Source organism: Cygnus atratus, chromosome 3 (genome assembly GCF_013377495.2).
Source record: "Cygnus atratus isolate AKBS03 ecotype Queensland, Australia chromosome 3, CAtr_DNAZoo_HiC_assembly, whole genome shotgun sequence".
NCBI lineage: Eukaryota > Metazoa > Chordata > Aves > Anseriformes > Anatidae > Cygnus > Cygnus atratus.
In genome coordinates, this window is record NC_066364.1 from 109,248,067 (window position 1) to 109,271,347 (window position 23,281).

Below are 23,281 nucleotides of genomic sequence, written 5' to 3' on the forward strand. Positions count from 1 at the left end.
ATTTTGTTACAAGAAACCTTTCCCTTCAGAAATTAATATACATGAGTGTTTTCATTTTGTTCTTACACTGTATTCAAGATCAGATCTGAGATCAGAGACCTCCCTGAAGAAAAGAAGGCATAAAAACATTTAAAGGATTTTTAATAATGCAGTAGTATCAGATGTGGTATTAACAGACTCCATTTTAATGCCTGGTTTGAAATTTATTGTTTAGGGATGAAGACATGCAAAGCCTGGCTAGTTTGATGAGTATGAAGCAAGCTGATATTGGAAATCTAGATGACTTTGAGGAAGACAATGAAGAAGATGAAGAAAACAGAGTGAATCAAGAGGAAAAGGCTGCGAAAATTACAGGTTGGTTTTGCCACAAGGATGGTAAAAGAGTTTGCTATCCTAATTGCCAACTGTGTTCCCCAGAATTTATCCTTATGCTTTATTTGTGTTTTGCTGTAAAGCAATCCAAAACAAAATCTAGGATAATTTGAGCAAACCAGAACCAATAACTGAACCAAGTTTAATTTTTGTGAATTTAGGATAATTGATTAGTGTGTGTGTATGCCTGCTCCCTGTTTTCAGGAGAGAGTACGTGAGGCAGAGAGCATTTTAGGGAAGCAAAGAAACAATGTGATTCTGTGATTCTGTAATGTGAACAGAGGACTAAAAGGCAGACAGGAAAGGCCTAGTGAGTAAGAAAGCAAGAGGATGAGCAGAAGTGAAATAAGCATGTGAAAATAACTGTGAAGTGAATTATGCCATCAGTAGGTGCTGAAATTCTGCTCGGTAACGTGGTAATTCCAAGCAGCATACTTCTTTTGCTTGGGAGTGTCTCATGGAAATGAAATCAGGAGACTTGGTGTCTTCACCAACCCTTCAATGGAATTATAGTAGTAAGGTTGTTTGAAGTGAGGTGGTATAACCACATTTGAATTTCTTGATGATGAAAATGCTTAATGTGTCCAGGATAGCTGAAGTAATCGACGTACGTTAGATCAGGATGTGATAAATTGTTGGCAGAGATCATTGTATAGTACTGCTCAAGATGAGTTCTGTAGGAATTCTTCGTGTAAGAAAAGAATCAGGAAAGGACAAAGGAACTTTTTGTTCCAGCCTTCTTGCCTGCCAGTGATTTTTAAAAAATGTCTGTTGAAATAATGGGATCCTTCTGTAAAATGGAGTAGAGCATCTCAAGCAATGAAGTGAATTCTCAAATCTATTTTTGAAAGTCTTGAGGAACCTTGGTTGGGTGTTTGGAAACATTACTTGCCTCTCTTCTTTTTGAGCTTTTGTTGCAATTGAAAGGTTCAGCCTGAAGTGATTATTGCTTTGTTACAGTTATTGTTGTGAAAGGATGCAAATACGTTTTCTCCATGCTTTACGTATTCAATTAAAAGTTTTGTACCATGATCAAGTCTCTACTTATGCTGTATTTGTCTGGGACATAGCAGATTGGTAAATCCAGAATGAAATATTTGAGAGGGAGAGATGTCTTGCAAGGAGTAGTGAAATACCACTCTGGTCACACTGAAATCACCCTGCAGAGTCTCTGCAAGCAGAATAATTCATCTGCACGTTCAGAACAGCAAACAAAAACTGACGTGTTCAGCAGGCACTCCTATAATCCCCGAAAGAAGGGCACATGAAGGAGATGCTACATAAAGTTTATATAAACTATTATGCAGATATATTTTATTAAGATATGCCAGGATTCTGCTCTGAGGGCTGCTACAGAAAACCCACGTGCAGAAGGACACCAGATGAAAAGCAGCAGATCTTTCTTCTCAACTTTACTATTCTTGCAGTGTTCAGCATCCAAATGAGCAACACCTGAACACACAGAAAGCTGCTGTAGCTCAGTCTATTCTGTCCACTGTCCTTTGTCTACGTAGTGCCCATCCCTGGAGGTAGATGGGGAGGGGTGAGCTGACTGACATACGTTAGGGTAGTTCAGAGCCTTTCCTCCCCATACACACAGTGTCAAGTCCTATCTTGAAGTTTTAGAGGCATTTCAGCTGTTGCAGCTATCGTGGTAAAGGCCAATATAAGATGTTTTAAGCAACCATTGCACTAACTACTTGCAAGGCAGAAGCAATAAGTACTTATTGAATTATGGTATCTGCTCGTTGTTCAGCCTGTTCTGATCTGTGTTCTAATGATACAAGATGGCAGGGCCGGCTGTTTTGTGGATGCATCATTCAGGGCACCGAAGGAGGAAGGGTCAGCCTCAGAGCTGTTCAGTTGGCTGTAAGAGCTGAGTTGCTTCGTTAGCCTGACTAACTTTTCCTGAGCTAGACAAGAAGGATAGGAGGGCTGTTGAAGGCGAATGAGTGCACGTAGTTTTCCAAGTAAATGGGAGAGTATGAAACAAAGGCGGTAAGTAAACATTTATAAATAAAATGTAAAGGATCCATTTCAACACGTGTTCAAGACAATGTAAAGGCTTCTGATTTCATTGCCAGTTGGAGTGACTCCTGTGACAAATATAGTGAGTGGGAAAAACTAATAAAACACCAGGACAGCTCAGGAGCAGAGGAGAATGGGGAATGCTGTCTCTGATAGCTAGAGGTAGGGATCATTGTAGAAAAATAGGAGGAAATATAGAAAGAAGGAAATTAGGGAACAGAACTGATGTGGTGATGTTCTCTTTTTTAATTTATTTTAAAAATAATTGTGTTCACAGAATCCCATAAAGTTAATTGAGGAAGTTACATAACCCTTTTGAAAGCTTGCTGCTCCCAACATTTTCTCATCTCTTGCCTTGTTAGGGTGTTGGCAGCCGAGCGGGCTGGAATGCCTTCGCTGACTCACAGTCCCCTACGGCAAATCACTTTGTCTTGGTGTGCCTGTTTTCCCAACTGTAAAATGGGGATACTGGCTATAGGTACTTCACAGGAACGATGGGAGGATTGCAGAGTTAGAGTTAATGTTTGTAAGCAAGCTTTGAAAAAGCAAAATGCAAGTAGTAAAACAGAAGGGATTATTATCTTTTTGACTCAAGTTCTTCTCATAGAAACGTTGGATGACTCCATGACTGAAATGTTGTCATTCTCAAGCAGCAGCTACAGGTGTTGCTGCCAGTCTTTTTCACAGACGCTGTTCCTTTTGCAGGGTTCAAGAATTAATAAGTTTTCATTCGGTCCCAAGTTACAGTTTTATAGATGAATAAATATATCCACCGCTAGGAGAACGTGAGAGACCTGCTGAATAGGTCTCTAGATGGTGCAGGTGAGTTAGGAAATGCTGCTTCTCTTCCTTGATGTGTTGCCTAATGCTGGGCGAGTATCTAGGCCTCTGTTTCTTCAGCTATGAAATCATTGATGCAATTCTGACCTACCTCAAAAGCACTGAGGAATGCGGTGTGGTCAACACAGGAGTTATTGCCATAAAACTGAACTTAAGACGAGACTGAAAGATGTTTTCCCTTCAAAACACCAGTTCCATTCAGAAAAAAATCTCCTTCCATCTCAGACATTTTCCCCTTCCTTCCCAATGTTTCTTCTGTAAATTTATCGCATGTAAAAGCTATATCTCCACCTAACTGTTCTGTTTTGTGTGAACATAAAAATAATGTTTGTATCCATGAAATTCAAAGTTTCAAATATTTTAGCTTCTATGTTAATTAAAAAGAAAAAAGATGAATTAAAACCTGCTAGATTTATCCTGTCCGTAGTCCTCAGTTGAAGATGAGGCATTCCAATGTGCTTGAATGAATGTGGCTTGTCACTCACAAACTTAGGGTAGTAATCCATGCATTGCTTCCCTTTATGTTTTAATTGCTACTTAGCCTTATGCTGAAGTTAATGGTTGCCTCCTGCTCCATCCTATGGGAGCGTGAAGACTCTCCTGGGGTGCCACATGGACTGAGCAACATGCCCATGTGCGATCTGTTGCAGGAGTCTGCACCTCAGTGTATTTCAAGAGCAGGCTTCTGGAGAGCAATATGGGTAACTCTTTCTTGCCATTTGCAAAGCCATACATCTCATACAAGTTTCAGATACCTTTACTCTTTTTTTTTCAGTAGCACCAAGCTGCTTTAAAAAAAAAAGTGAGAGAGAAGGAAGAAAAAAACCCTGGTGATTTATACACTGTACTTGTAGAACAAGCTAATATATGTTTGTAGATAATGAGATATATGAAAAAGATAATATAGGGCATAAATCTCCAACCTACCATTTCCACTCTCCAAAAAATGACATAAACCTTTTAATATTGTAATGAGAAACATTGTAGTGCATACGGGTGTTTAGGTTGGCAGATGAGACCAAGTGATTCAGACCACATCAAAGAATTCCCTCTTTTTAAAGCTCTGAATTTAATTTGTTATTTTCTGACAATAAAGACTGAATCGTAATTGTTTTATTTTTTTTCACATGCTGGAATAATAAACTGTAAATCATGTCAGCATCTCACTCTGTTATAAACTAGTAATTTGTTTGTACTAGTGTTTTATAAGGTCAATTCTGTTTTATTTGAGTACAGCAAGGTATTTGCCTTTGTGTATCTTGAGTCTTAAATATTCTCACAAGACAGCATTATATTGTTCAGATCTCTAAGGTGTATACATGATTTTATAATGAGAAAACTAAGAGGTTTTGGGTGGTTTTGGTGTTATTTTTTAGGACAATAGTCTTGTTTGTTGGCACTAAAAAGAAGGAAGTGAGGATGGTGAAATTAACTCTGTGTAGATAGATCTAATCTCATCCAAGTAGGTTTTGATTGAAGATCAAGACTACCGAGGAGGTGCAGTGAGGAGGAATTCTGCTGTGCCTTTGTCACTGTCAGAATTGATTACGCCCCACAGACAGTGGCAGCATAGATCTGCATTGATTTGCAGATAGGCACAGCTTTGCAAAGTGATTTCAAATTGGAAAAAAAAAAGATTTTAACCAAGTGACCGAAATACCTTCAGGTTCTAGACTCTGTTTTTGCCTTCAGCTTCTTTATGCTGTCTGTGAAGGCAAGAAATGAAGAGTTGGCTCACCTGGTGAAAGTGTTGCCCTATGAAAAAGTCCGAGTCAGCCCTGCTGGGGAGCTCAGGGTGGCTGTGGGCACCAGCACGAGCTGGTACGGTCACAATGCTGCTCAGTTTTAACCGTAGTCTGCTATCTTACTCCTTGTCATTTGTTCATAGAATGAAGATTACTATATGAGAGTCAGTGACAAAAGTTTGTGTTCCTAAACAAATTTGTTTGAGAAAAAGTCAAGTGCAAAACAGCAGCTGGAAGTGTTATGAAGTAATTTTGTGTATACCCAAGAGATTTGAGTTTAAAGGAAATCCAAGGATGATTGGCTTGTAAATGCACGGTCAGGGCATCCGCACAGCTTCACTGGTGACGCCAGAAGATGTCATCCCTTTACTTCATTGGAAAAATGAGAGATGAAAAAACCTGATGGGGGCCAATGATATTCAAAGAGCAGGACTGTTTCTCCTGCCTGTTTGTGACCCGGAAGGCTGAGGAAGTCTGTCCCCTCTTCACAGGAACGGGTGCCTGAGGCCTTGCAGAGATGCCTCAGGCTCAGTCCCTTTTGCTGCAGTAGCTGTATTCGTCAGGTGCTGTGGGTAGGAGCTACTCGGAGGGGATCAGGGAAGATTTTTTCCCTTTGGGTGCAGGAGTAAGACCACCTTGGTTTTTGTTTCTTTCTTTCCTCCCAGAATTAGGGAGGCATCAACGTTTTGATGAGACTTGAACATTATGATCAATGCTTGTTAAAATGGTTATTTCATGGCATTCACAACTCTCCGCTATGGACAGAAGTTGAAATAGGATCTTACAAAGCAGTTGGGTGTTATTTGCCCAGCATTACATTAGAAAATGTAAGCACTGTGTGTGTTCAGTATGCGTTCTCATAGCACAATAGTGACCAATTTAGAACAATTATATACGTTCAGCTTGTCGCAGGTAGGGTTCTCATGGAGACTGGTTGTAAATGATAAATAATCAGACTGTATGTGTGTGTATAAATAAATCAGATTGTAATAGGCGTACGCATGCATTAGTTTTCTCTAGCCTTAAGGACTTGATAGGGAGGTAAATTGTTCTGGGGCTCTTTTGTTTCGATTGACAGTGGTTTAAAATTTCGGTTTTCTTTGCAAGCAGGAAAACTCTTCAAATTATATTTAGTACATCTATGTTTTGAACTGAGGTGCATAATTATCCACATAAAACTTAATTACTGTTGCTGACACTAGGAATCCAGCAAGATTTTGTTTATGTCCATTAACCGGGTTTCTTGTTAAATTATCACTGAAGAGTTCTGCACGGTTGCTTTGCTGTAGGTATATCGTTGTAAGGACTTGTTCTAAATGTATTCTCTTAATTAACACTGAATGTCTTCTCTTTTACCCTCTCTCCCTCCCTCTCTCCATCTTTTTCTGGTGACAGTGTCTGTGCCACTTCTGTTTCATTAAATGCCCTTGCCTTACGTTTGTCTTGACTGGCTTCTATTTACAGAAATTGTAAACCAGTTGAATGCTCTGAGCAGCTTAGATGAAGATCAAGATGACTGCATAAAGCAAGCAAATATGCCTTCAGCTAAATCAGCCAGTTCCTCTGAAGGTCTATGAGCTTTCCTCCTTTCTTTCTGTTTCTGATTGTCTGTATTTACTGTGACCTATTACCTTTTGACTCCTGCTTGTGTTCAGCTGTCAGTTTTATCTCTGTGCTTCCACCCAGCATGACTCTCAGTAATTTGTAGTGTATCCAACAGGTAACAACACGATAGAGAAAGAGACTATCCCCTCCACAGCTGCATTGTCATCTGATAATGAACAAGGAAAGAAAAGAAAAAATCACACACATACACAAAGAAAACAAAACCCAAGCCTAAAACAGAAGTTGTGTTGTCAATATTACTTGACCTCTCTAACTTGACAAAATGCCTGCTCTCTGATTTTACATGCATGTTACCTCCAAAAATTAAAATTTCATGCTGGTAGTTAACATGTATGTGAACAACCAAAAAGAAATTGCAGCATTTAGCTGGTTAGATGTTCTGTAATATTTATTTAATGATATAATAGGAAGCTTTCTTGTTATTCATTTCTGTTACATCATGTTCAGATCAGCAAATAGAAGTTTCATTCATTTCACTTTTTTTTTTCTTCTTCTTTGTTGTTGTACTACTAAAGTGCATTTGCTTAGTTGTGCAGTTGGTGTCATTCCCTGGTACAGTGTTCAGAGGGACTGTTGATATGTGTTTAAAAAAAAAAAACAACTTGAAATGTGCTAGATGAGCAGTTCATATGTATATTGAAGCAATATTCCCACTTATTTCTAGAGCTTATCAATAAGCTTAATTTCCTGGATGAAGAGGAACCAGACCTGGCTAACTCTAGTACGAACCCTTTTGGTGATCCCGATGCAGCAGAATTAAATCCATTTGGAGACCCTGATGCAGAAGGTAATGGATTTGTTTTACATAATTCATCACTAATTGCAAATGCTTAATGAAACATTACATTTTTTTTGTAGGGCTACATATGAGGAATGCTATGTTGATAAACTACAATTATTGCATGAGGTAGAGAGGTTGCAATAGCAGTAATCCAGTTGCCACTGGAAAATGGGTTTATCCTTTGAGTCACATCCTTAAGTGTATTTGCTCTTGGGGGCTACAAGCTTAGAGTTGTACCGGAGACTTTTAGACTTACCAGGTGTCCTACTACTGCTCACCTCATAGACTGCATATTCAGTTACATGAGCACAGCATACTGTCAAGTGCCTCTGTTCCACGTGGAACAGAATCTTCACTGCAGTCTTCACTGCATCACAGCTATTCTTGGTTTAGGTTAGCTCTAATCTTCATTATTACAATCTAATTGTATCTCTTTCATTCTTCCCTTTTCACTTTTATGGCTTCCTTAGTTAAGCCTTCTGGCACTGCACCTTGCACCACGTGGTAGGTGTTAATCCCCTTTCCAGACCAACATGCCCATTCTTGTTTTCTTTGGGTGAGAAATATAACCCCTTTAAGTATTTAATCAGAGACTTCAGCCACGAGGCTGAAAAGCAGCACCAGAATGGGGATCTCTGCTGTCCTCAACTCCATGTCCAGATGTGCAGATTTCCATCTGCTGCCATCCAAAAAAAAAAAACACCAGAAGATCTCTACTCATATTTTCCTGTTTGGTGCTCCAAGAGTTGTCTTCCCATAGAAGATCCCAAGAAGTATCTTTGGCCAAACCCTGGGAGCCATTCTGTAATGGCAGTAGAAAAGAACCATACCAGGCAGCTAAGAGCCCAGGGTACAGCTATGGCATTTCTCATGCCATGTCCAATGAGGATGCACTTCTGAGCTGTAGTTTTTGCCTGTGGGTGCTCTTTCTCTGGACAGGCTGAATGTTTACTTGCCACATGGCTTTTCTGCCTTCAGAATCCACAGAGGCTAATGTGGGTGGTGATTTAAATCATGTAATACTTGGACAGTGGTGTAGTCCTACAGTCTGTATTTCTCAAACAGGGGCATTGCACTATCCTCTGTATTTGGCCACTGAAGCCATAAAGCCACTATCCCAGGCTCCTTCACCCCATTACAGAGTTGTCAGGTGTCAAGAGCTGCAGAAGTGAGTTGTTTGAGGTTTGTAGGTACCGATATATATATGGATTATGTTCTGGTGTCCAGATCTTTGGCTTCATTTCCCGTCTGCACCTCAGCTATGAATTCCCTTAGGATCAGAGGAGGAGGCAGAATAACCAAAACACTTATTCATTCATTTAGTTGCCCATGCACAACTTTCTCTCAAAGACTCAGCCTGTATTCCTTTCTTTCTTCTCTGCTCTAGAAAGAAGAGCTCCCTTCTCCCTGGAGAGAGCTGTCCAAGTCCTATCTTACCTTATCTGCTGTCTTCCAAACCCAACTTTTCTTCCCTTCCCAGTGAAAACCTACTGTCAGCGGCAGCCCTACTGACGATGAAATATAGGAACTAAGAATAAGTTCCTTCTCATCTCAGGAACATGGAGCTGGAAACTGGTTGTTTCTTAGTGGTGGAGTGACTTGATGCCTCATATCACGTTCCCCAAAGACTCCCCATCTATGTAGGTCACAGTTTTTCAGTCACTTGTGGTCCCTTTGATGGCAGCACGTAAATCTTTACTGCCATCTTAAAGCACAGTCATGGACACTTTTCCATTCCTCTGGATCTGCTCTGTGTACTTGGCCAGGCTGTTGGGTCCCCAAAGAAGACTCATCTACATGGCTGTGGGCAGCAACGCTGAGCTGTTGGGTGTGTATGTGCCAAATACTCCTCCCACACATTGTCACCCTCATGCAGCAGTCAACGTACAATAATGTGACAGTGATTTTGATAAACAGGGTGTCACTGGATTCTTCCTACTGTGTCATAGGTGTTTTTTATTTGGGAGGGATGGAGACACAGCCAGGTTCATGTGAGAGCAATGTGTCTTCCTGGAGCACTGAGCTGTGTGGAAATCGGAGGCGTCTCAGGCTGTCAGATCAAAAGTGGGACACCTGGTGTGGCATTTTTAAAGGTTTTGCTTTATGATTAGTGGCTCCCTGAGGACTTTTAGCCACCTTGGACGCCTCTGAGAAGTTCTGGCTCTTCCACTGCAGAGCTTCCTTGTCCCTATAATGGGCATTGATGGTGCTCATCCTTCTTGAGCTGCACCTGTCCTCCATGCCTCTTCCTTCAACAGAAAGTTGAGGGGGGAAAAAGTGCCGAGACAAATTAGTTACAGCAGTTCTGGTCTTCAACAACAGAGGGAATCTCTTAGGCCTGTCTATGGCTAATCAGATCAGTATCTACACATGGGGTGCACCTAGACATTACTGATTTGGGGAGATTTCCCTTTGCTTTGGACTACAATTTGAAGTCAGAGTACTGCAGTTGTTCTTACCCTGTCACCCTACCACAGAGGATTGCCTCGTTTGTTTCCCACTTGGCTACAGGTATAGTCTGTCTTAGTTTAGGACGTTTCTTCTATGCTGAGACCTCAGTCGAAGTTTTGTTGCTGCTTCTTATGAAGCTCTTAGAGACTATGCCCACTTGTGTTTTTTTGTTGTTTTTTTTCCTTCCTTCAGTGAATGTGACCTTTTTGGTGGCCGCCTGGGAGCATGACAGAGGTTCAAGAGTACAAGGCAGATTTTCTCCTACAGGCTTAGAGTCACGTTACCTGTTTCACTTGCCTTGTGATCTGCTTAAATCAGGAGATTAACCTCTCTTATGCATACAGGGATGAGGTATTTTTCGATCCACTACATGTTAGTCTGCTTTATCTTTGCATCTGGACAAAGCAAATTCTTGAATTTAGATTCTCTGTGAAAGTTCAGAGGCTCTCCGTAGAATTTGTAAATTAATTTCGCCAAGACGTGTGGAGCAGCCACCTGGAGCCTCCTTTCCCAAGTACTTTGCCTTTGGAGACTAGAAGGCACGATGTGCCATTTGGCAGAGCAGCCCAGGGATATTCCCAGCGAGCCTGTAACCTGTGTGCTTGCTGAGATTGCTTGCAGTCACCCAGGGTATGAATATGTATGCACTGACAGTCACTCAAAGAGCAAGGAGGATTACTTGCCAGTAGATGCTTGTTTCCTAGACAGATATTACTTGTTCCTTTCCACAAACCAGCTACTTTCCCTCTACCTTTCTAATCCCATAATCATCTAACTCTGGGAATTCAGGGTGGAGTGCTCTCAGCATCCGTGTGCACACTGAGGGTGCTTTGCAGGGCAGAGGGTCGTCAGCAAGCCGTCCCTGCCAGGTTTAAAAGTCCGTGGTGTAAAGGATCACGTACAGGGGAGTGAATATGCATATGAACAATTTGACTCAAAAAATCTTTCAGTCCATCTTCTGGTTGACATGTCAGCCAGAGCCTTATTCTCTCTGTAGGTCAACTGGACATTAGAAATCTGGAAAATCAAAACCAGTCTTCTCCTGCAATACATCTCTGCAGCTTTGATGCTAGACAATATGTTGACGATCGTACGAGGACTGCCTTTTAGGTTGTCTTTTAGTTTCATTACAACAGAACTCTACAATCAGATAATTTTTGTGCAAAATATTTTACATGTGGAAGGCAACATAGCCAACAAATGCAAATAGGAAACCACGTAACACTGTCAGTGTTCCAGGCAATTGTTTTAATTAGGTGGGGAATGCTGTATTTGAAGTTGCATGTGACCAGGATAAGTTTCCTGCAACACACCTGAGAAGTGAGAGTAACTATTTTCTGCCACTACCTCCCTTTTTCATTTAAAACAGTGTTTCCTTCACCAGTGTATTTCTTTACCTTGTGTGTAGACTTCTGAGCTCTCTGCAGCACGTGTTACACTGCAAATGAAAGTGGTTTTCTTCGCAGTTCTAAAACCCAGCAGCCTTACGGGATAGTCCTAAGGAGAGCAGTACAAGAACCAATATACGGGAGAAAAGATTACTCTCCTCTTTATATTTCATAATGAAATGTAATGTGGTGCTGGTGCGGGCATTAATAAAAGTAAGAGAAAATCATCTGTGGTTTACATGGATGCCAGTCATTATGCTTTCTAGAAGTACTGGGAAGTACCATTTTTATTCTGTGCTGTTCATTACGCCGCTCACATCACCATCATGTCTGTGTGCCTGCCAGTAGTGCAGTAAATGGCAGAACTAAGTATCTTTCACATGTGGCTTGTTCTTTCATCCCTTGCCAAGGGGAAAGTTGTGTGTGTAATGTTTTGGTGGGGGGGTTGTTTGGTTTTAAGGGATATGTCACAATATGTTTGCGTTACAAAAGGCAAGTGGGTTGAAGGGCAGGGTGATTTTTGGAGATCCTCTGGGAACTAGAAGGCTGATTGTGCAGATAGGTAGTGCCAGTCAGCGATTACTATCACAAGCAGTCTTTCTCAGTGCAGTTAGGGCAAGTAGTGTCTCCAGAATCTGGCACAAGAGCACATGGTGCTTCTGCTGTAGTAATACTCTACCTGTTCTCTTGTCACTCCTACCCCTGTGGCTTTATTACTTAACCGTGCAAAATTATTGTGTGTTTGACCCTTGGAGTGCCAAGCTGCAAATGTATTTTTTTAAAATCTGTGTAGAGAACTGCAATTAAAAAATGAGTTCAAGGAGTGACCTGAGTCCTGTGTTTTCAGCTGTGATTAATGATGGAGGGAGGCAGGAAAATAGGTAGTGCCATTGGTGTAAAATCAGCCTGAAGAAGGAAATAGGCTGTTTTGAAGCTGTTGAATATTCAGCCCTCCCAAAATGCAATAACCAACGTCGTTAGCTCCTGCAGAAAATACAAGTGTCTTTGTTACAGAGAAAGGTAACAGCGGCTGCAGCGTTAAGAGCAGTGGTGGTGGGTCACTGTCCTGGCAAATCAATTAGTTTTAGAGGAGCTCACAAAGTGATGACCAACACTTGACACAAAAGGTAGATACGAAGGGTTTCAGAGACCCCATGGGAGATATCCTGTCTGGGTTCAGGAGAGGGAATGCTTTCCCTGGATTTTTGGGGTCCACTCTTTGCTTCGCCTGCTCGTCGTCATGCTGCGCCTTGCAGCAGGAGCTTGGCTCAGAGAGGAGCATCACCGTGGCTGCTGGCAGAGCAGAACGGAGCAGATCCCAAAAGCTGTTCTCTGTTTCTGGAGGCTGGCTAATGAGCCTCTGGGCTGTGCTCCCCAGTGGAGGACAGGGACCCTCCCTTCTGCAGGGACAGTCGGGGAAGCAGAGAAAAAACAAATTGCCTCCTGGATGACAGTAGGAGAGACAAGGAGGGGAGGGACAAGCTCTTTGGGTTCTAGTGAGCCCCTGCAGAACCCTGCCTGTAAAAGTCTTAAAAGCGATACGTTTAGAAGCTCCTTAGCTCCTTTACTTTTAGCCTATGTGTAGAATTTTGTGAAATCTTTTAAGCCAAAGGTCCCTCGCTGCTGACCTGCAGTGCTCTGCATGTAAGACCAAACTTGTAGTTACTGCTGAGCCAATGAACAAGAGAAAGAAATTTGCCCTAGTTAAGGTTACAGCACTTCATCCATAGTGTTGAAATAGAAAGAATTGCAAAAACCATTTGCATTGCCCCTTAAAATGTATCAGATTTAAATATTTAACTCATTGTTTCCAGGAGAAACATAAAAGCAAATGGAAAATCAAGGCCTACCGTGCAGTTGTAAGAGATGGTTTCCCTGAATGTTTTTAACTTCAGGAAATCCTATTAACATTCCTTCTAGTAAAAGGTCCCCCCATTTTAAACTGAAACGCATGCATCCAGCACAATTGTTTAATTGTATGAATATTTCTTTGAATGCCATGTGTGAGTTATCAGGAAGGTCAAATGGGTTGGTCCTAACAGCGGCTGTTTCTTTGCTTTGACTGTAAAGGGGTCTAGATAATTAGTTCAGCTGTAGGTACCCACCCTGAGGACATCTCGGGGCAAGCAGAGCAAAACTTCTGCTTGTCATCAGCACCTGCACTGGATGCTAAAGTGAGCCAATATAGGATCTCTCTTCCCATTTTAGCTTAAACTAAATGAAAACTTGCATTAGAAATGTTGACCTATGCTCTGATGTATTTCATCTATAATGCTGTCAGAGATTCATGCTTGATATGATTGTATCTGTATTTTTAAAAGTTTTCACCTTCACCGATGTCTTTTCCCTTAAGTTAAACTGTTGACCTTCAATATTATCTTATTTCTCCAAAACATCTCTCTCAGAAAGATGCAAACTTACGAACAAACCACCACAGCATCAGTGAGGGTATGAGCTTAACATGCATCCCCTGCTGTGCAGTGACTGCCCTTTCTTCCAGGGTAAATGTAGTTTACATCCTGGTTATGAATGGATAAACATGTTGTATTTACTCTGGGGTAGGAGTGAACGCATGCTACGGTTGAAATACTGCAAATATGTTCCCTGTTCTGTCCTACAGTAGTTTGTCTACATGTCCACCACAGCTGAGATGTTTGTGTGACGTTCAGGTGAGGCTTAGCCAGCTTCAATGGAAACAGGACCTCTTTTTTTAGGTTTAGCTAAAGCTGTTATGGCAGCCAGCCCTGTTTTATTTATATATTTTCCTCTAGCCACAAGGATTCAGATTAATTAGTTCTTTTTTATAATATGTTTTTCACAATGTAAAGGTTGTTTGACTGTTAGGCATAATAATAAATTTCAGTGATCTCACTTCGCTTTCTTCTCATCCCATTGTGGTTCAATGTCTGGTTTACACTTCGGTCTCTTTTTCACCTCAGTTTTTGATGTGAGACAGTGTCAGCTGCATTCTGAAACTGAAGTTAAATGTAAGAACTCAGAGTATGTACAGAATTTAGGTGTGAGTGTACTGTATGTGTTGCTTCTTTAATGCTAAGTTAAACCAGGTTGGGGAAGGAATAAGAAACTGTAAACCTCACCCGGAGTTAAAGGAATTTTTTAATGTAATTTTCTGTGTAATCACCAAAGGGAAATCCCACAGGCACAAGCACTGTGCATAGTCATAAGTGTGTCTGCCAGTCAGAACCTGCCGTGCTGTCTGGCAAAGAACAATTCTATTTTGTTTCACCCAGTGGAGATCACCCTCAGTCCCAGATGAGTGATTTGTCTCCTGAGTGTCCATATAGCATTTAAGTAAGATTTTCATTATTTTATTCCTTTATTCCAGACAAACCCATTTGGTTTCTAAATTTCTGGCCATGGAAAAGAGATCCATCACTTCAAAGACAGACCCTTAGAATGAGCATAAAAGATAATATGTTAATACAGCCTTTGCAGTTCTAATGTGAAGAACCAAAAAGAAGAAAGGGACTAAAAACCTAAGGTTATTCCTAAACCAAAATCTTTCCAGTAGATCTCAGTTGCTCCAAGAAGGAGTGAAGCCTTTCCTGCTGCAGGATTCGTGACTTGAGCACATCCTCCATCTGTGGCCTAGCAGCTGCAGCGCTGTTCCTGGCGCTGCCCCGTGCCTCTGGTAGTTGATCAGCTGGTAATTTTGTCTTCCCAAGAGTTTGTTTAGTGACAAATACACTTGGAACTCCATCTTTTATTACTTTTAGAGCCCTGCTACAAAGAACATTTAATGTTTTTCTTTTAAAGCTAAAAGGTATTTTGCTTCACTAAATCTGAAAAAGAAACACTTTCCATCAAGAAGAGTGTGGGAGTGGTTACTGGAAATTAGCTTTTAATAACCCTACATTGAATTTCCTATTTGCATAGATTTTGAAAGCACATCAAATCCAATATTGAACTGATCATTTGATGCTGCAGGAGGAGGAAGATTAATGGTACTATGTGTCATTGTAAGAAATGTTGTATTGCTGTGTGGGGATTTGTATCATTCAATATCCAGCAGCCCTTCACTTTTGTGTGATGTTCTTTCTGTGGTGTCTGTTACTCAAAGGCCTTCATGGAGCTCCAGGTTGCTAATAAGTTTTTGCTGTACAGCCCAAATAATAGATGAGTAATTTGATTATCCATCTCTTTAGGGTCAATTTAAATTCATTTTTACTGTGAGACTCTGTATTGTTACCAGGAGCCGTTAGCGGTGAAAATATGTGTTTTGAAATGTAATTACTGGTCATACCTAATAACTGATTTTAGTTCAGTCATTTTAAGAAATGAAAAGAGCACCTACTAGTTATCACCATTTTTAATACACAATAAAAGTAATTTTATTTTAAAAATATAGGGTATCTATTTTCTTTATTAAAAGCTCAACTAAATAATTAAGAACATTTTGCTAGGATACGAATTGGCTAATAGCTTGGGAAAATGTTTTAAAATCTGCTGTGATACCATTTATATGACAAATAAGAAAACTAATAACAAATTACATTGGAAGCACTTTAGTAAGTGAGAAAATGAAGCCTATTCAATACACTCCAGATGCAATGACCCTTTGGAAGACCCTGTTTCGGAATAAACAAGATTGCATTGCAAATAAATAAAGCATGAAAATTCATCAAAGGCTAGGACTTTTTGTAGATAAAATTAGGAAGCAAACCTTTTCATAAGCCCTCGAAATGTACAGATCTGATAAAAATGGCATCATTTTTTTTTCTGTGTTCAATCTGCTTAATGATTTTCTTGTTGTTGTTTGGTAGAACCGGATACTGAAATCGCTTCATCTTCAAAGCCAGAAGAAAGTTTCTATGCTGACAGTTACAATCCCTTCAAGGATGAAGATGCCCCAGAGTACTTGAACCCATTTGATGAGCCAGATCCTGAGCCTGAAGCATTTGTAACTGCAAGAGATTCTTCTCCTCAACCTGCGAAAAGGAAAAATGTCAGACCCGTGGATATGAGTAAATACCTCTATGCAGATACCTCCAAAGCCGAAGAGGAAGAGCTAGATGAGTAAGTATGATTCTTCATCTTTCAGTGGCCTTGGGAGCATTAGTGGGATCCCTGGCTTAATCTTGAGGTGTATTGGGTTCAGTGATGGTGATCCTTAATCACCTCCCCAGGACAGACTGATCTTCAGCTCGGCAGTAGGAAATACCATACCCCCAAGTCATAGTGTTCAGCTGAATGTGATCAGTTAGGAAATGCATCTTTGCCTCATTGATAGCAAGTTACTTGATAGGGAACAAGTCTGCGTACCTTTTTGGCAATTCATGCTCTGCCAGTTGTATATGAGCCAAAAATTAAGGAGCAACAGAGCTTGGGCCTTCCTGTCTTTTTTGCCATTATTTTCGCTACTTAAAATAATGATTTTTGTTGATGATAATGGAGAGTTTGTTCTATATTGGTGTGCAGTATGTGTAAAGGAAAGGCTCTGTGCTGTCTGCGTAGCACATTTTGAAATTCTCATAAAACTAAACCTTTGTATTGGAAAGCTAACGCTATATGCGCTTTGTTAGGTTGTTTCTTTTATCATAACCACACACATCTTTTATAAACTCCCACTGATTGCCTTGTGTTGTAGTATAGAAACCTAACAAGGAGTGAGTTTTTTGCAATAGCTGTGCAGTTTGGGAAGGTTGAAGGTGTGTGCTTACTCCTTGTTTGTGGTTATTAGTCACCAACCACACCACTCATGAGATAGTTTATGGTGATTACACATGAGCAATTTTACAGACAACAACAGTAATTAACGTTTAGTTTTACGGTACTGAATAAGATTTATCATGGCATGACATTTGCATTACTTTAATGTCAAATATTAAAACAGGTGTCCTGCTATCATCTTCATGTTTCTCTGTTTATAGCCATGTTCTAGGAAATTGAAGAATTCCCATGCACTCTAACAGAAATGTATAAAGGACCCTGCAGTGTCTTTTCCTTTTAAAGCTCTGTGGCTGTGGATATGTTGATGTTGTTATTTTGTGGAAAATAGAAGGAAAAAAAGGCATTGGTGAATGATTTCTCTGCCAGGCCTGTTCATCGGGGCACTGCCTGAAGAAACAGCACTGGCTGCTGTATCTTCAGATCCCAGTGTGATCACACTGTTGACATTCACAGCAGCCATCCCTGATTGTTCGCCGATCACCAGAATCCGCAGGGAAAAATAATACATATATGTACATATATACACACACTTTTATATCTTCGACAACAGGTTTTTATGTCCAAATGCCCCAGTAGGTACCTCTTGCCACTTTCCTCCCAGGCTACAGGAATCATTGAAAAAGACATGGAGACTTTTTTTTTTTAAACGTAATGGGTAAAGCATGGCAAGGAGAACCCTTGGATCTCTGTATTGAAACACTCTGGAGGAAGAACATGTAGTAATAGAACTCTAGTCTAGGAACATAAAACTTCTGATGCTAACTCACTCCTAAAAACATTATTTTGCTTCACCTTGTGTCATTAATTTTCATTTTTTTTGGTAAAAAGTTCCTGCTAAGGATACGCATGGTATGATAAACACTGAAGGAAAGATTTTCATAAGCAGTGTCAGTTTGTGTGTCCTATATCACAAGGGTTTATGTCCAGGTGTGTATTGTTTCTTATCTAATGTGAATATGGATGTTTTTATTATCCAAGTGGTTAATCTTCTTCCAAATCCTTCTAAAGTCTAGGCTTCAGTGTCAATTTCCACAAGAAAATAAGGTATCACATGGAGCATATTTCCTTTTATTGATTGGAAGTAAGTTAGCCTTCCAATCCCATCTGTTGGCTTCTAAGAACAACAGTTAGGACTACCGAGTTTATCTGCCATAAACTGTTGCTGTGTTCTTTATCTCTAGCGTGTTCGCCATTACTTGCCACTTGTCTAAGCTAAGCAGTGCTAACTTTTTCAATCTCTCTTCATACAGAAGTCTCTTCATGTCTCTAATCATTTTCATCGCACGTCTCGGGACCCTCTTTTTTCTTCTGCTGTGTCTCTATTTTGAGATGTGTTGACTTGACCTCAGCAGTGTAACGAGACAAGGCTGAACAACTGGGTCATATCATGGCATTAGAAACTTTGCATATTATTTTCAACCTCTCTCCTAACATCTTATTTTCTGAGTTGTGTTGTTTTGGGTTGGTTTTTAATCATGTTTGACTATCCCTGGTCCAGTGCTTTCCCTGGGAATGGCTTTGAACCTGATAGATGGAAGACATAAGAAATAGCAGTCTCCTGAAGGACACTTACTGTCACTCAGGAAAGTTTCGGTGGGGTTCACTTAGTGCACCCCTTGGCATTCTCCTCTTCTATTGTGTGGGAAATGTGATGCTGTGTCCTGGGAAAACACGTGTCACTGAAAATCAGGACCCTTGTCCCACTCTGCTTTGGCAAATCACGAATTGGGATTCTGGACTCAGAACTTGCACAAAGCACCCTAAGACCTGAACTCTGCTTCCAGTTTTGTAACAAACTCCCGTTGTAATCTTGGACAAGGTACTTACCCTCGCTGCGCCTCTGTGGAGGATTTACCTTGGGTAATTGGCTTAATGCAAACCTATTTCACTAATGGTTGTGAAGATAATGTAGCATTTCACAACACGCGTAAGCAAAGCCTAGTCACAAGCATCGGCGTAATGAGGCGTTGCATGGAGCAGGTGGACGTGGATGGTCCACCACAAATGTCTTTTGCTGTAAAACTGCTCACAAAACATACTTCCTCTGGCTAAATTCTCATTCCTAGCTAGAGATAATGAACACATTTTCCTTATCCCTAATATTCCCTATATTAGTTTTGGCATTTGAATGTTAGTATAAAATTCTGCTTTTGCCTTTGTGAGTTGTATACATTAAAATCAAGATGGTAGGTGGCTAACTGGTAATAAAGAACAGCTTGCCTTGCCAAGTTGAGTTTAATTATTTGAAAACAGCACAGATCACAACTAATTACGAGTACAACCCTTTCAACCTGAGTACTTCTGATTCATAAGCAGCTTGACCTCTTAACCCTAGCACACTAACAGCTTTGTTTTTCCTCCTCAATAAAAGGATGGTTTTTTTCTAATGCTGGTCAAAAACATTTTTAAATTGGTCAGAATAAAACTTGCTTTCAGATATTATTTGGCTCTGTGGCTTCTTACCTCATTAATCGTTGCATGGCTCAGGACAATGCTGTCTGGTTGGAAAGACTATTGAGGTGCCACCTGTTGAAGATGACTGTTACACAAAAAGCCACAAGCTACCCCACTGCTGGTCGCTGCTTAGTGTCAGGTAGTTTGCTAGGTCCTATTTTTAATTTTGTAGTGGACAGTCTAGCATCTCTTTAGGGTAAATCCTGCTGTGGGGATCAATTCAATAGCATCACTAATGCAAAAAACATGAGCTAATTTCAGAGAGGAGTGCATTCGTATTTTTCAGCTAAGGCTTCCTTGAGCCAGACTTTTCCCTTGCCTAGATTCTCACAGAGCCATGTTGTTGGACCAAACTCCCCTCCTTCTATTGGACACCAGTGACTTCAACATTTATGCTGTCTTCTGGCAAGAACCATGGGATTTTGTCTGTGTCAAACCTGAGAAACAGTTTCGAAAAATTATTTGTAGGATCAACTAGAAGGTATAAAGAGAAAGGTGGGAAAATAGATGTATGTTTGTGTGTGTGTGTTCAGACCATGCTATGACCAAGATGTGAAGGTTTAGCCTAGCTTTAAAGTGAGTTATTTTCTAGGGAACAAAACCAGTGACTTGTCTCTTGACAGCCCTTTCTTCTGACAGATGCAGTAGGGTGCAATTCTTTAGGATTACACATGCAGTACAGAGAATCCTAAAGCATGAAAATTTAAAATATGCTTCTTTCCAACTCTTGTTTTTTCTTGCACCAGATTTGTTTTAACACCTTACAAATGCACCTTTCTCATTCCAAGTAGGGCTGCATAGGATAATTTCAGCACCACTGAGCGTGCTGCATCTGGTGGCTGCTGAGAAGGCTGACTTACAGGGCTAAGGCAAACCTTGTGCTCTCCTGCAGAGTTCATTGTTCTTCAGCCTTTATCTCTTTTATCTTCATTTTCACCTCCCTTTGAACTTTACAGTGTCTGAAGACAGCTGAGCTGGGCTGTCAGCTAAATTAGAGCTACTGACAGCTAGGTGCATTCCCTGCTCCAGACTGAATACCCTCCTTTTTTCTGCTGCCTCCCCTGGAAAACACCCATCCGTTTTCATTTAACTTGTTATTTTGATGTTGCCCTTAGTTTTGATTGTGCCGGTGGCTTTGTGCTTGACGGGCAGCAAAGTGGGAACACCTGAAAGTTGCCTTCAGTCAGCAGAGGAGTTATTTTAGTGTTAGGCTTTCCTTTCACTTCGGTATCTGGATTCAGATCTCTTTTTCTGTAACAAGTGGCGGCAGATTCTCAGAAAGGTCTGGAGGTTTTATGCCTGGTCTTCTCTTAGGTGCTTCAATAAACCTTGCCTTTCAGAAGCAGCCTTATTTTCTGCAGCGTGGATTATTAATTGCTTTCTTCTCAGTGGAAAGAGGACGGAGTGAACTGCATTGAGACAAATGCTAAAGTCAGTCTAAGAGACTGAAAGACGTATTTGCATACTAAAAGTAGACAAAATTGGGAGAAGTTTAGTGTTTAGCGTAGAAACTGGGTGGCTAGTTGGTTTTTCATTTGGGCCCAAATGTTGCTGGTTTGGTTGTTCAAAACCAGCATATACTAGCTCATTTCTCTTATCCTGAGAGGAAATCTGTAAATGGATCTAGCTGGGTAACTTTTATCTCATGCTGTATGTGTTGTTTCCATCTCAAATTTATTTCAAAGCACTGTTAACTTGTTGTGATTAATTACACTTTATATAACTGTATGCAGATAGCTCTTTGGGAATTGCAGTGGCTTCGTTACGTGAACATAGTTTGCGATGCATGATAAATATATCTCGCAGGGGAATCATGGGCTAGAAAGGAGTGAATTAACATACCTGTTTTGTAATTAACAATCCAGTTTTGGATTGCAAAACATTAAAACTGAAGAGTATGAATAAGTTAGTTTAGTGTGAAGAAGGTTCCTGTAAGTATCCTTAGCAGGGTACAAAATAGCTTTCTCTTTTAAGTGCATAGTAGAAGCCATTATTTGATGTGTTGCTGGTTGATACTTAGTGTATCAAACTAGTATATAGAAGTTGGAAATGCCATGGAAGTATTTATTTACGGTGGAACAAATGCAGGGTTGGAATGTGAACACCATGGTTGAAAATAATTCTTTGGACTACATCTACTTTGGAAGAAGTTTACTATTCCTTAAATGAGGTTTAGTTATTAAAGAATTAAATCACTTTCAAATAAGACAGATACTGGCTACTGGTACCTGTAGAGAGGAGTACAGAAGCCAGCTGTTGTTTTGTTTTACACTATTCTTTTGTCTGAAAAGTACTCTTGAAATGATATGATGACTGTTTGCTGCACAATTTAAAAGATGTTTGCCATGATGTGTGCCTGCTGAGGAAAGAATTTTTGGACTTAGATGTCCTAGAGTGAGGCCTATAAAGCCATGTTGCAGCACACATGTAAAAGTGACCTGATCCTTAAATCTGTTCTAATTAAGAATCCTTAATTCTGTTCATCGGAATATACAACAGCCAGCAACTTCCCTCACGTTCATTGGTATTGATCTCATCTATAAATCAGATGTTTGTTAGATAGCCGGGTGTATTTGAAGTTAGCTTTGTTGTTAATAAAACTTCTGTCATCTAGGAGAACTGATGAGGTTTATAGGAGTTATGAGCTAATGCGGTTTTAGCTGGTTTATCTCATTTGTCAATTATATGAAAAAGTAGCATTTAAAAGCATGTGAAAGTAAAATGTTTTCTTATGTGGATAATAAAAAAAATTTAGTCATCAGCTTCTCTAAATAGGTCTTACTTTCATTTTGAATTCCAAGGAGATAGCAAAGAAATGTTTCCCTTCTTTTAATTAGATCAAATCCGTTTTATGAACCAAAATCAAGCCCTGCTTTAATTAAAGTTGCTCCACTGCAAGAACCAGAAAAGAAGATGAAAAGAAAGGCTCCTGAACCACCAAACCTCTTGCCAAAGACAGAGACAGGCATGAGTGAGAACATGTCAGCTATTCCTGCATCGAGGGAGCTTTCTTCTTCTCCTAAGGTAGGTTTTTTATACCAAAATTTTGTCTTTATTTTTAACAGTACCTTCATGTGGATTGTAGACATCCTATTTATTTCCGCGGTCCATCACAACAGCTTTGCTTGTACTTAATAAGGTGTTGGCTCATCTCTATTCACTTGCTGGTTCATAGGGAGAGAACAGCAGTAGGAGCTTGTATTTTCTCTTTAAGGATTTAATGACAACAGTAACAGCAACTGCAGTTTCAAAGAAAAGAGTCTTCTAGTAACAAACGGTACTGGACAGCTGGATATACCATTGAGAAGGAAGAAAATCATGTTGAACAATACTTCGTCTTGATCTATTGTAATGTCACTAAGCCCTGCCCCTGTTGAAGAGTCTTTCTCCACATTTCTGTCATAAATCTGGGTTTTAAGAGCTTAGTACTGGACACTGTTTGTGTTTGGATTTATGTATGTCCAATTCCATAGGTATGTGGAAGTAATTAAAAAATAAATGAAAGGATACAGTCTACTTTAGAACAGATTAACAGTTTATTAGGAATGTCCAGACTGAGCATACATACACACACTCACATTGCTGTGTTTCTCAACTAAAAATAGGAATTAACTTCTGTTGAAGAGGGCAATGTGCAGCATATGTACCTAGGTTTACAACAGCTAACTCCCGTGTGGATTTTAATTCTAGTGTTTCAACAATTACCTCTGCTTGTGTTTTTGTTTCTGTTTTTTTTTTTTTAAACAAAATAAGCATTTAACAATATGTGTTAATGGGACCTTTTTAAAAATGAATTTGGTACGTGCTGACCGCTTGTTATTAAGGGTAGGAAGATGAGGATGGAAGGCTTCTCTTCCAGCACACCTCTCAATTTATGCGTATTATCGTCTGTTTTGTCTTGTATT

General features: G+C 40.1%; 1 protein-coding gene across 14 annotated transcripts in view; it reads left to right on the forward strand.

The window, feature by feature from the left end:
- Positions 1–23,281, forward strand: part of EHBP1 (EH domain binding protein 1) — a 213,493-nt gene that overhangs the window by 80,975 nt on the left and 109,237 nt on the right. For all 14 annotated transcript variants that reach the window (XM_035553095.2, XM_050709408.1, XM_035553088.2 and 11 more), the window contains 4 exons: positions 215–354; positions 7,276–7,398; positions 16,016–16,268; positions 22,214–22,400. In XM_035553095.2, the coding sequence (XP_035408988.1) occupies positions 215–354; positions 7,276–7,398; positions 16,016–16,268; positions 22,214–22,400 (703 nt within the window). The remainder of the gene's footprint in view (positions 1–214; positions 355–7,275; positions 7,399–16,015; positions 16,269–22,213; positions 22,401–23,281) is intronic.